General features: G+C 54.0%; 1 protein-coding gene across 2 annotated transcripts in view; it reads left to right on the plus strand.

Moving 5' to 3' along the window:
- The window catches only part of Dnah17 (dynein axonemal heavy chain 17), a 115,342-nt gene that overhangs the window by 70,456 nt on the left and 32,658 nt on the right, over positions 1–12,228 (plus strand). For both annotated transcript variants that reach the window (XM_032912054.1, XM_032912053.1), the window contains exons 54-59: positions 3,889–4,155; positions 5,870–6,031; positions 7,104–7,337; positions 8,475–8,639; positions 10,993–11,088; positions 11,172–11,389. In XM_032912054.1, the coding sequence (XP_032767945.1) occupies positions 3,889–4,155; positions 5,870–6,031; positions 7,104–7,337; positions 8,475–8,639; positions 10,993–11,088; positions 11,172–11,389 (1,142 nt within the window). The remainder of the gene's footprint in view (positions 1–3,888; positions 4,156–5,869; positions 6,032–7,103; positions 7,338–8,474; positions 8,640–10,992; positions 11,089–11,171; positions 11,390–12,228) is intronic.

Here is a 12,228-nt window from a genome sequence, read left to right on the forward strand (position 1 = left end):
ATCACCAGTCCAATTCAAGTGCTGTTTGGACACACACCCGCCCCAGACTTCCCCCAAGAGCCCGTGTTTTCTGCCCTCTCCACCAGCTGCCGGCTGGTACTGCTTCCCTTTGGGGACTTTACCGATGAGCTTTGCTTTAGAGCCAATAGTGGACATCCAGTCCTTTAACTCATGGATGTCAGTCAGAGTGGCGCCATAACCGTGGTCTGGAAATCTGTCACCCCACACGCCCGTGGTGGGGCTAGCTTCCCCCTTTCTGCACACTCAAAGCTAAGCGAGGAAAAAAGGCTGGGGAGGGGACTCCCAAGCCATAGGAGGGGAGTAGTTAAGCCGTCTCACAGTAGCATTGTGGTGTGGAGGTGACTGGGTGCCCGGGTGTTCCTGGTGCTGTACCACCAGTCCTTTAAGGTGACTCCTAGAAGTGGCAGGTACCCACCAGAGGCTAAAGACAGGCGAAGAGAAGATTTAGGAGTTTACTTGGAAGCACTTAGGGCACCACATTGAAAATCACTGGCCTCCATTGTAAGACAGATGTGTGAGCAAAGGGAGGAGCAGGTCTGACATGTTTTAGAAGAAGAGGTCGTGGACGGGAGAGGGTTGCAGACAGACACTAGCTAGTGGGGAAGGTATGGCAGGCACACGGGAGACAGGACCCGTAAGCGTGGTCCACGTGTGGTCTAGAAGTGCCACAGAGCGTGAGAGCCAGGTGGAGACTGGGGGGGTGGGGGGGTAACAGTGGGCCAGAGGAAGGACCAATTCCATGCATGTCCAGCATGTCAGGTGTGCAGGACAAGACACTGGACAGAGCACCAGACAGCAGAGATGAGGGGACAGGGTCAGGCTTTAGGTCAGTGTAGCTGGCTATGTGGTCACGATGAAGTGGTTCTGGGCAGGCCTGGGGGGGGGTTGGGGGAGGGAGATGCCCTGTGGTCTTTCTTGATTGTGGTGGATTCTCCAGGGGCACCTGGGAGACAGAATCCTCAAAAGGATACAGGTGTGGAGGTTTCTCCCATGAGGGAGCTGCCTGACAGTGTCTCCCCATCCTCACTGGCCATAGCACTCAGTTGGCAGGGCCCTTGCCTTCTCCAGTGACCCAGATTCAAAGGCCCCTCACTTGCCAGAAACTCATCTCAGCTGGCTGACCCACGGTCTGTGGGGGGTGTGGGGGTGGGAGTGGGGGGGGGGGAGGCGCAGCCCTGCTAGCGGCTGTTTCCGGAGTGTCACCTGGAAATGGTGACTGTTCTAGCTGCTTTTGGGGGGTGGTGAATGCTGGATTCAAGCACTTGTCACTGAACCACAGGGCTGGGTGCTCTGAAAGATAAGACCAGTGTCCCAGATCCCACCCCCGGCTGGCTGTCACAGCAGGCCCTTTTCCCCTGAGGCTGGTCCCCAGGCCATGGCTATGGAGAGTGCCCTGCCCCCGTGGCAGCCTCAGATTATCCAAATTCGGAGCTTTTCCTCTCATTTTCAAAAAACAATTAGCTTGCCCAAAAATACAGAACGTGGGACTTGCTTTTGACCACCAATCGACCCCCCAGAGATGAACTGCTCGAAGTTTCTCTAAACCGGTAGACTTCATGAACCATGATCCTGCTGTAACCCTGGTGCTTAGAAGGCGAGATGCTACTGCGTGCTTTCCCGTCCGCGTATAAGTTCCCTGAAGTCACCACCTGAGACTTCTTTTATACAAATAGATGCTTAGGCCAATAACCTAGGCTCTGTTCCCCAAGTAGCTCATATCTCAATAATCCAGTTTATTCTATGAATGCCACGTGGCTGGATTACCTTCTCAGGTCCATGAGTCTGTCTCTGCCAGCATTTGAGGTCAATCTCCCTCACCTGAGTATTTCCCAGAATTCCTCTCCCTCCTCCCTCCTATTTCCTGCCTTAGGCCATTGGCTGTAGGCTTTTTTTTTTTTTTTTTTTTTTTGGACAGGTGAATGTTTTTACACAGTGCACAAGAGATAAGATTCTCTCTACAGGGGTTGGGGATTTAGCTCAGTGGTAGAGCGCTTGCCTAGGAAGCGCAAGGCCCTGGGTTCGGTCCCCAGCTCCGGAAAAAAAAGAACCAAAAAAAATAAATAAATAAAGGCGTGAGCCAAGTTGCTCTTGTCCGTGGTGTTTTACTACGGCCATAGAAACCTTAGACCTAGAAGTTGGTGCCAGGCCATGGGGTATCACTGTGACAGACCTGTGAGGATCGTGGTGGCATTTGGACTTTGGGCTGGAGAGGCCACGGAGTGTGCAGAGATCAGTGGTCTGGCTGGTCTGTGGCATCTGGTAAGCATGCTGAGATGGCGAGGCCCGGCTTGTAACGTTTCAGCGGGAAGTCTGAGAGTCCCTTAAAGACTTTACCAGAGCTGTTTGTGTGTGATAATTTGAGCTAACAGCCTGTCACCTGGCAGCAAAGAATCAGCTACGATTAACGAGAGACCAGCCCCTCTGAAGTAAAACCTTTGTGGGGACGATCAGTACTAGTCTGCAGAGGCTGGAGAACTGGCTGTAACTAAGCCAGCATCACTGAGGTGAAATTTTCTGGGGGTGATTCCTGAGCAACACAAGCCGTGGTTCAACGTGGGCCAGCCACAGCTGCATCTCACACTGGCGGCCAAATTTGGTTAACGTATAAGAGGCACCCAGGTGATGCTGGTTTTGACGGCATGAAGGGGCCTATGGAGAGCAGCTGAGGCTTGGCACCGTGTGGCAGGGCTCGAGTCCCCAAAGAGAGCTGGGAAAGGCCACTGGCGAAGGTGCAGTTACTTCTTTAAACCCTCCCAGGAGTGTAGAAGGAGAATGCCATGATTGGGCCACTCTGGGGACTGGTCACTCTTCCCAGGGTTAGGTCCTGGAACGTGAGTGGGGATTTGTTTCATTTGGGGTCTCTTTCAGAGTTTCTGTGTCAGAGACTTCCCTTGACCCCTCTGTGTGTGTGTGTGTGTGTGTGTGTGTGTGTGTGTGTGTGTGCGTGCGTGTGCGTGTGCGTGTGCGTGTGTGTCTGTGTGTCTGTGTGTCTATCTCCAGAAGCCTCATGGTCTTAAAAAGTTAGCCAGATTTGGCATACACCCGCAACCCCAGCACTTGGGAGGTGAAGGTGGGAAAAAAATCATGAATTTAAGTTCAGCCTCAGCTATACAAGCCTTCCCAGCTCAGGGCCAGCCTGGGCTGCATGATACGTTACATCAAAACCAGCACAACAGGAGAGATGGCCCAGTGCTCCTACATTCATTAGTTCCTGGAGCCCACCATGGTAGAAAGAGAGGAGCGATTCCCACAAGCTGAGCTCTAACCTCCACATATGTACTGCAGCAAACGCACTCGCGCGCGCGCACGCACACACACACACACATACACACACACACACACACACACACACACACACACACACACACACACACAAAAAACGCAATAAAATAACAACAAAAAAAAAGCCTTGAAGTTGAAACTCCCCCTCCCCTTTCTCAGCCCTGGCACCTACCCTGCCTACCCTTCCCCCTTCCTTCTCTGTGTATGTGACAGCTTTAGGGACCTCAAGCAAATGGTGTCTCTCTCTCTCTCTCTCTCTCTCTCTCTCTCTCTCTCTCTCTCTCTCTCTCTGTCCTCTAGTGTCCGACTGTTTGAAGTGTGATGTCCTCAGGTTTGTGCCCATACCACAAGCCTGCCTTCTTCCTTTCTGAGGATTGATGACCTTATGCCCAGAACAGATCCATCTGTTCTTAACCAGGCAACTGGGCTAATGGCTGCCGGGAGTGTGGCCGTGTTCCCCTTCCAAGAGGCTTCCGTGTTCGGGCCTCTTCCGTAGACTTGGGTGCCCCCCATGTGTCCTGGCTAAGTGAGTATGAGAATGTCCCCAGAGGAGGGTATTGACTCCACTGTCTTTGTTGGATCCAGATGGACCTGGCTGCCCAGTACATCAAGTCCGCGGTGAAGAATGTGCCCTCGGTGTTCCTGATGACAGACTCCCAGGTGGCTGAGGAGCAGTTCCTGGTGCTGATCAATGACTTGCTAGCCTCGGGGGAAATCCCAGGCTTGTTTGGGGACGACGACCTTGAAAATATCATCTCCTCCATGCGGCCACAGGTGAAGTCTCTCGGTATGACCGACACCCGAGAGGCATGCTGGAAATTCTTCATTGAGAAAGTGCGGAAGCAGCTCAAGGTAGCCCTGGGGCTCAGCTCTCTTCCTCCAGTAGCCTGGGTCTCTCTCCATAGAGTTGGGACCATTTGGTTCCCAGATCATCAGGGGGGCTGGAGAGACGGCTCAGTGGTTAAGAGCACTGACTGCTCTTCCAGAGGTCCTGAGTTCAATTCCCAGCAACCACATGGTGGCTCACAACCATCTGTAATGGGATCTGATGCTCTCTCTTCTGGTGTTTCTCAAGATAGCTGCAGTGTACTTATATAAATAGAATAAATAAATCATATATATATATATTTTAAAAAGAAGAGAGGGAGGGCATTGGCAATGAAGGGAGGGTGGGGGGGCAGCCAAGGAGCCTGGAGTTCTTTCCATAGAGCTGTCAGAGGCATCTCCAGGCTGGAAGAAGCCTTATATATAGGTACACATATTAAGTGTAAACAGAGAGAGAGAGAGAGAGAGAGAGAGAGAGAGAGAGAGCAGTTAAATGCACTCGCTCTTCTTCCAGAAGACTTGAGTTACATTTCTGTCCTGCATATCAGGTGACTCGCAACCATAACTCCAGCTCCAGGGCACCCAAACCAAACCTTTCTTCTGGCTCTGGAAGCACCTGCACTCTCACTCATTCCCTCTGTCTCTCTTCCTGTCTCTCTGTCCGTCTCTGCCTGTCTCTCTGTCTCCATCTCTCTCTCTGTGTATGTGTGTCTCAGAATCTCTCATAAATAATAATTTTTATAAATTACAGAGCACACCTTCAGGGGCAGCCAGATGGCTAGGGTGGGAAAAAAAAAAAAAAAAAAAAACAAAAAAAAAAACTTGTCACATGGGCCCGATGACCTGAGTTTCAACTCTTAGAACCCACGTGAAGCTGGAAGGAAAGGACCTGCTCTGCAAAGTTGTCCTTTGACATCACACACACACACAGACACACGCACGTCATATACACACATCCATAAGCCAGCCCCTCTGCCACGCTGAGATTCTGCGGTCACGTGTTCCCTGCTGATGCAATAAGGCAGCGTCCCCTGTCCCCTCTGTGTCCCTCTCCCTGGCTCACAAGGGTCCTGTCGACAGAGGTTGTTTGTGGGACTCGAGCTGATGGCTACTGCCTGCTCCCCACTGCCTGTAAGGCCCTGGCAGTCAAGTCTACCATAGCATCTCTAGAGAGAGGGGGCAGCCAAGCTATTCTGCTGATCCACACGGCCGCCCCTTCCATGCAGCCAGAAAGCCCTGAAAGAAAGGGCCAGAGTGAGCGAGGGGAGGCTGGGTCTATGAGAAGCAATGTTGTCATCCATCAGGCGAGCCCCAGGCATTTCTCCACAGCAGGGAGGCCCAGGAAGCTGGTGCCCTGTCTGGAGATTGGCCTTCTGGGCCTGAGGGAGACGGTCAATGTCCAGCTGAAATCACAGCCGCCACCCCCCTTCCAGTCGTCAAGCTGCCTGGTGCGGGACCCACTCCCCACCCTGTCCTCACCCAGCCAGACATGGAGCCATCCTGCATTTCACAGCACTAGTTAGAACTGTGCATCCGAACGCTGGTACCAAGCCGTGCCTCCTGCCACCCTGCAGAGGTGACCCTGAGGGACTTAGCTGTGCCTTGCACCCCTCTGCAGAGGTGCCCCCTATAACACTGAGGCCTGGAGAGCATTGTGCCTCCTAAGAAGCCGTCTGCCAAAACAACAGACCTCATCTCACCTCAGCATCCCCCGCATGCATTCGCTTCCGCCCACCTCCAGGTGATCCTGTGTTTCTCCCCCGTGGGCTCTGTCCTGCGTGTGCGAGCCCGGAAGTTCCCTGCCGTGGTCAACTGTACAGCCATCGACTGGTTCCATGAGTGGCCAGAAGACGCTCTGGTGTCTGTCAGCGCACGCTTCCTGCAGGAGACACCGGGCATCCAGGTGAGGCAGTGCGAGCCCAGATTGGGGCTTCAGCCCCTAACACAAGTGTCCTTCTAAGCAGGAATGGCCAAGGGTGCTAGCCAGGGCTGTCGAATGGGTGAACATGGTTACAAATTAACCAAGATGGAAACAGAGGTGCTTGGACCACTAGGGGGAGGGGGGAGGGGGCAGAAGCCCCAAGGGCTTATCCCCAGGGAGGACGGCAGATGTCAGAGTCACCAAGCCCAGGGTTCCGGCAGAGGAAATGCCTGATGATGCCTGCCGATGCAGCTGGCATAAGACAGCATGTTCTCTAGTGAGATGGAGAAGGGTGGTGAGGGATTGGGAGGGGGGGTGTTAGTTCAGGGCCCAGCCTCAGCTAGGCAAAAAGTCTGAGGCTAGCCTGGGCTACATGAGATAGTGTCTCAAATAAGAACAACAAAAAATCCCCGAAACCTCAGCTCTGCACTTTCTGGGTGTACAAGCATGCGGATGCATGGGAATGTGTGCACACGTGGGTCAGGCGATAGGGCTCTGCTGGGTCCCAGGCACCAGAATAAACCCTGACACTCCACCCAGCTCCAGGGGTGTTGCTCTCCTGCATCGATTCTTAGTTCTTTCTCTTTAAAAAAAAAAAAATTATTTGCTTTGTGTGTGTGTGTGTGTGTGTGTGTGTGTGTGTTTGTGCGAGCACGCGCATGCGCACACACATGTGCATGCATGCATACATGTGTAAACCAGAGGACTACCTGGGTACCATCTTCAGGAACACGATCTACTTCGTTTGAGAAAAGGTCTCTCCCTGCCCTGGAAGGTGCTGACTATATAGAGACTGGCTGGACAGCCAGCCCCAGGGAGGGCTCCAGCTCCCCAGGCCTGGGACTACAAGCATACACCACCACACCGGACATTTTTTTCACATGGGTTCTGGGATCCAACTCAGCTCCTCACATGTGCAACGCACTTTATCCACTGAGCCATCTCCTCAGCCCCTCTCCCACACGCACCTCTTGACACTTGAGGCAGGACAGGCCTTGGTTGCGCTGACCCAGAGATGGCCAGCCCGGCCCACGTCATCTCTCCCGCCTTGCAGCCTGAGGTGAAGACCTCCATCAGCCTCTTCATGTCCTACGTGCACACCACAGTCAATGAGATGTCCAAGACGTACCTGGCGACGGAGAGGCGCTACAACTACACCACGCCCAAGACCTTCCTGGAGCAGATCAAACTCTACCAGAACCTGCTGGCCAAGAAGAGGATGGAGCTGGTCGCCAAGATTGAGCGGCTAGAGAATGGCCTCATGAAGCTGCAGAGTACGGCCTCTCAGGTAGGAGCCCCGGGGCCTGGGTGGCGCTGCCGTAGAACCTTCTCACAGGAGCAGGGCTTCCACGGGGGGGGACAGTCACACACAGGGCGCAGTCGTACACAGGGCTGGACATCTCTCGCAGCGGAATGAGCCTGACTCAAGCATCTGGGAGACTGAGGTGTGCTGTCAAAGCCACAGGTGTGGCACACTTTGATGACATCACCACCAAAATGGGCACCCCCCGTGAGTGCATCGAGCCTGTGTCCAGGGAAATGTGCTTCTCAAGGCCAAGGCACCCAAGAACTTGCAGCTGTTGCTGTATGCCGTTCATACTGGGTGCAGCCTACTTACAGGCTCCCTTTCATGAGGTGTCCAGCCCTGTGTAGGACTGCGCCCTGTGTGTACTGCTACTTACAAACCTCCCTTCCACGTCACATTGACTGTCAAGGTCTCCGCATGGCTTTGAACACGCACTCAGTGGAGTCCAGTTACCGCGCCGCCACAGCCCCACTGCCCACGACTCCCAGCTGCCTCCTCCCTACCTAGGTTGGGCCAAGATGGGCCTCTCACCAGCTCCTAGGAGTTTTTGAACCCCATTCCCAGCTTCTCTCCCACTCTTCAACCAACCTGCAGGACTTTAACCACCCTGCCCCATTCCCACCCCAAGACCTTCAACATCTCTCAACTTACAACTTTTATCAAGGGGTCACACTGTGTGATCCTGCCTGGCCTGGAGCTCACCATATAGACCAGGCTAGCCTGGAGCTCTCCATGTAGACCAGGCTAGCCTGGAACTCACCATATAGACCAAGATAGCTTTGAACTTGGGGCAGTCTCCCTGCCTCTGCCCACCCACCCACCCCCAAGTGCTCAGATCACACCCTGGTGCACCCTTGCCACCCAAATTCAGTTGACATCTTTTAATCTGGTCACCTTGACTCCTAGCACGCCAGGGATATGTCTCAGCTCTGCAGTTTCATGTAAATGCTCATTCCAAGATGTCCTCTGACGTATTGAAATAGACTCCAGAAAGAACCCCTGGGAGTTTGGAGCCACCAAGGCTGTTCTCCTGAGTCCGAGGTTGCCACCAACCCACGGGCAAAGCGGCCCACGCTAGCATCCTCGGCTTCTGCAGCCTCCCGGCTCCCCCCTCCCTAGGTGGATGACCTAAAGGCAAAGCTGGCGATTCAGGAGGCCGAGCTGAAGCAGAAGAACGAAAACGCAGACAAACTGATCCAGGTGGTGGGCGTGGAGACTGAGAAGGTTAGCAAGGAGAAGGCCATTGCCGACGAGGAGGAGATCAAGGTGGAGGTCATCAATAAGGTAGGTCTCGTGCGCCTCCCTCTGAGGGCTTAGGTGCTACCCTCAGGCAGGACTCAGGCTGGGACATCTGTACCAGGACAAACTGCCCAACCCGGAGCACCCCAGGAAAGAAGGCCATCCCCTACAGCAGGCTGGATTCTAAAAAGAGGATTTGTAGAGAATGCCCAAGACAGCCAAGGTCCTCACAGAGGAAAGCCCTCCACTGCAGTATCTCCATTGCAGCCCAGCCTGACCCCAACACCTCACTCGATTGGCCATTAGCATTGCTGCGTTGTTCTGGTTTTTGGGGGAGCTGAAGACTGAGCCTAGTACTTCACATACGCTAACCAGGAAGCGCTGAACCATGAAGTCACATCCCCAACCCTCTTCTGACTTAGAGTTCTGATGCAGAATCTCACCAGGCTGCCCACGCTGGCCTTGAACTTGCAACCCTCCGTGCCTCAGCCTCTCAAGTAGTGGGGAGTACAGATCTGTGTCACCAGGCCTGGCTTCCCTTTGCATGTTAATGGGGTGCTTGGTTCTGTGAGTGCATGAGGGTCAAGGGGACACCCCCTAATCACCAGTCCATATGCTGTGACTTCCGCACCTTCCTCCACCACGAGGGCAAATCTCCACATAGAGACAGTTGGCTCAGGGTAACGTCCTCGGGCCCATATCCCAACGGGGGATCAATTAAGTCCCCACAGTTAACTGCCCCCTCTGTCTGGAGATGGCAGCTGGCACCCATTCAGTAAGCAAGCCTTCACACTCTGGGCACACTCTCTAGTCTCTTCTCTGAGCCAGCTAGATAGGGCCTGAATAGTTCGCACCTAAGAGCTGAGCAGGGAGGAAATCCAGGCTTAGGTGGCCAGGAGCTGGGTCCCCAGTCCCCTTTTAACCTGCAGAATCGAAAGCCTGTGAGGCAGATAGAGAAACTGAGTCTCAGGGTGGGCCATACATTTTCCAGGGTCTTTAGCAGGTGACATAGGATCACAGGCCAAACAAAGACCTTGTGACCATTTCCTGATGACATCAAAGCAATGGTTAACGTCCTGGCACATCCCCTACCCAGCCCACATCCCCCACCCAGCCCTCCATCCACGCAGGGTGCTTCCGAAGAAGCTAGAGATCACTCCACCACCTCTGCTGATCTTTGCTTTCTGTGTTCCCTCCCCTTAGCTATGCCCCATCCTCAGGGAGAAAAGACTGTCCCCTGTCCTCCCCTAGAGCCCAACAACACACTTGGGGCCCAGTGACTGCTCCCCTGTCACCCAGATGCTGCTCCTGTGCAAAGACACCCAGTCACTCTGACATGACCTCTGAACTTTACAAGAAGGCTAAGGGTCCTTTCCAACCAAGCAAACAAAGGAATGCCCGCCCCAATGAGTGAGTGAGAGACTGACTGACTGACTGACTGACTGACTGACTGACTGACTGACTGACTGGGTGGGTGGGTGGGTGAGTAAGTGACTGACTGACTGGATGGGTGAGTGAGCAAGTGAGTGCTCATGTTCATGAATGAATTAGCATTTGCATGTATGAGTGAATGAGCGCATTCGTGCCATAAGAGAGAATGAATACTCACGTGAATGGCAGGTGACTTATTCTGAAATCTGGTTTTGAAAGGATCATACCATGTGATCTCAAAGTGAAAGGGGAGAGAGAAAGGCTGGACTTTCCTTTCAGCCCCAGGAGCTAGAGCTGATAGAGGGACCCAATCCCAACCGAGCACCCCAAGTCCCTTAGCACATGCTTAGTCTCATCTGAGGGCAAGAGGCAAGGGCCAAGTAGACAAGGCAAAGGAGGCTGGTCTCATGAGTGAGCACACCCCAGACACTAGTGATCGGGTTATCCAACGAAGACAACATGGTGTCCAGTGGGAGGAACTCAGAAGCAGTGGGGCTTGGCTGTAGCTACAAGGAGAATTCACCTCATTCACCCCATCCTTCTACCTGCCCTTCTCAGATGGGTGGGTGGGTAGATGAATGGATAGGTGGGTGAGTGGATAGATGGATGATGGGTGGGTGGGTGGATGGGTGGGTGGATGGATGGATGAGTAGGTGGGTAGATGGATAGATGGATGGGTGGATGATGGGTGGGTAAGAGGGTGGATGGGTGGGTGTATGAATAGGTGGGTAGGTGGGTGGGTGGATGAATGGGTAAGTGGGTGGATGGATGGATGGATGGATGAGTTGGTGGGTAGATGGATAGATGGATGGGTGGGTAAGAGGGTAGATGGGTGGGTGGATGGGTAGGTAGATGGATAGGTGGGTAGGAGGGTGGGTGAATGGATGGATGGATGGATAGATGGGTGGATATGTCATGGATGTTTAGACAGGCCTACACTGAACTTTCCTGTTTGTCTCCCTTCTAGAACGTTACTGAGAAACAGAAAGCCTGTGAAACAGACCTGGCCAAGGCAGAACCAGCCCTCTTGGCCGCACAAGAGGCCCTGGATACCCTGAACAAGGTGACACACAAGAAGTGGAAAGAAAAGGGGCTGGGATGGCCACGTGGCGTTCGGGGGTGACGGTTCTGTGTTCGTCCCTGTAGAACAACCTGACAGAGCTGAAGTCCTTCGGATCCCCACCAGATGCCGTGGTCAACGTCACAGCCGCTGTCATGATCCTGACAGCGCCTGGGGGCAAGATCCCCAAGGACAAGAGCTGGAAGGCTGCCAAGATCATGATGGGCAAGGTGGACACATTCCTTGACGCGCTGAAGAGGTTCGACAAGGAGCACATCCCGGAAGCCTGCCTAAAGGCCTTCAAGTAAGCAGCAGGGCGGGGCTCGCCCGCTCTTCTCCCTCCTACAGCTGCTGCTGCGGGTGCGGGTGCGGTGGGATGAGCAAGGCAAAAGGGTGGCCTCTGTCCCAGGAGCCCTGCCACCTCGGCCTCCCCCACTGGAAGGGAGCTGGGACAGGCAGACCTGCAGCTGCCCATTTAAACCACAGCTTCTCCCATACACAGCTGAACAGGGGACACCCTAGAGCCACAGGAACAGGGAGAGGTCAGCCTTGCCCAAAGAGCAGCTGGCCTCACACACACACATGACACACATGACCACAACCACAGGATGGACCGGCGCATGTTGCTGTCACAGACACAGGCACCGGCTTCACCGCACCTCAAGTACTCGCTCACTGAGCTGCTGCCGTGTGCGCCCACTGTGAGGGCCTCTCTAGGGGACAGCAGTGGAACCTGAGACAGAATCCTGGGGACCCTGCTGACATTTGCAAGGCACTCCCATTTTTGTGAGCACTCCAGGACTGGTGCCCTTGCCTTCTTGCCTTGTGCCCTCTGGCGACCCTTCGTCACGCGTCACTTGTCCCTGATTAGAAAAGAAGGTCACACCCCTGTGACTTCAGTCTCTCCAACCCCTGTTTTTTGAAGGAGACAGTTCAAATACTAAAACTATCTGATCACCATGGGATAATTTAGGGCACAGGAAAAGTGCGGTGTCGGTGCCGATGCCGATGAAATGGCTCAGTTGGTGCCCAACACCGCGCCTGACCGCCCGAGTTCTATCTCCAGGACTCACGTGCTACGGTAGAAAGGAGAGAAATGACTCCCACGGCTTGTCCCTCCTCCTCCGTCTGTCCTCCGTGGGC

The sequence above is a fragment of the Rattus rattus genome, chromosome 9 (assembly GCF_011064425.1).
Source record: "Rattus rattus isolate New Zealand chromosome 9, Rrattus_CSIRO_v1, whole genome shotgun sequence".
NCBI lineage: Eukaryota > Metazoa > Chordata > Mammalia > Rodentia > Muridae > Rattus > Rattus rattus.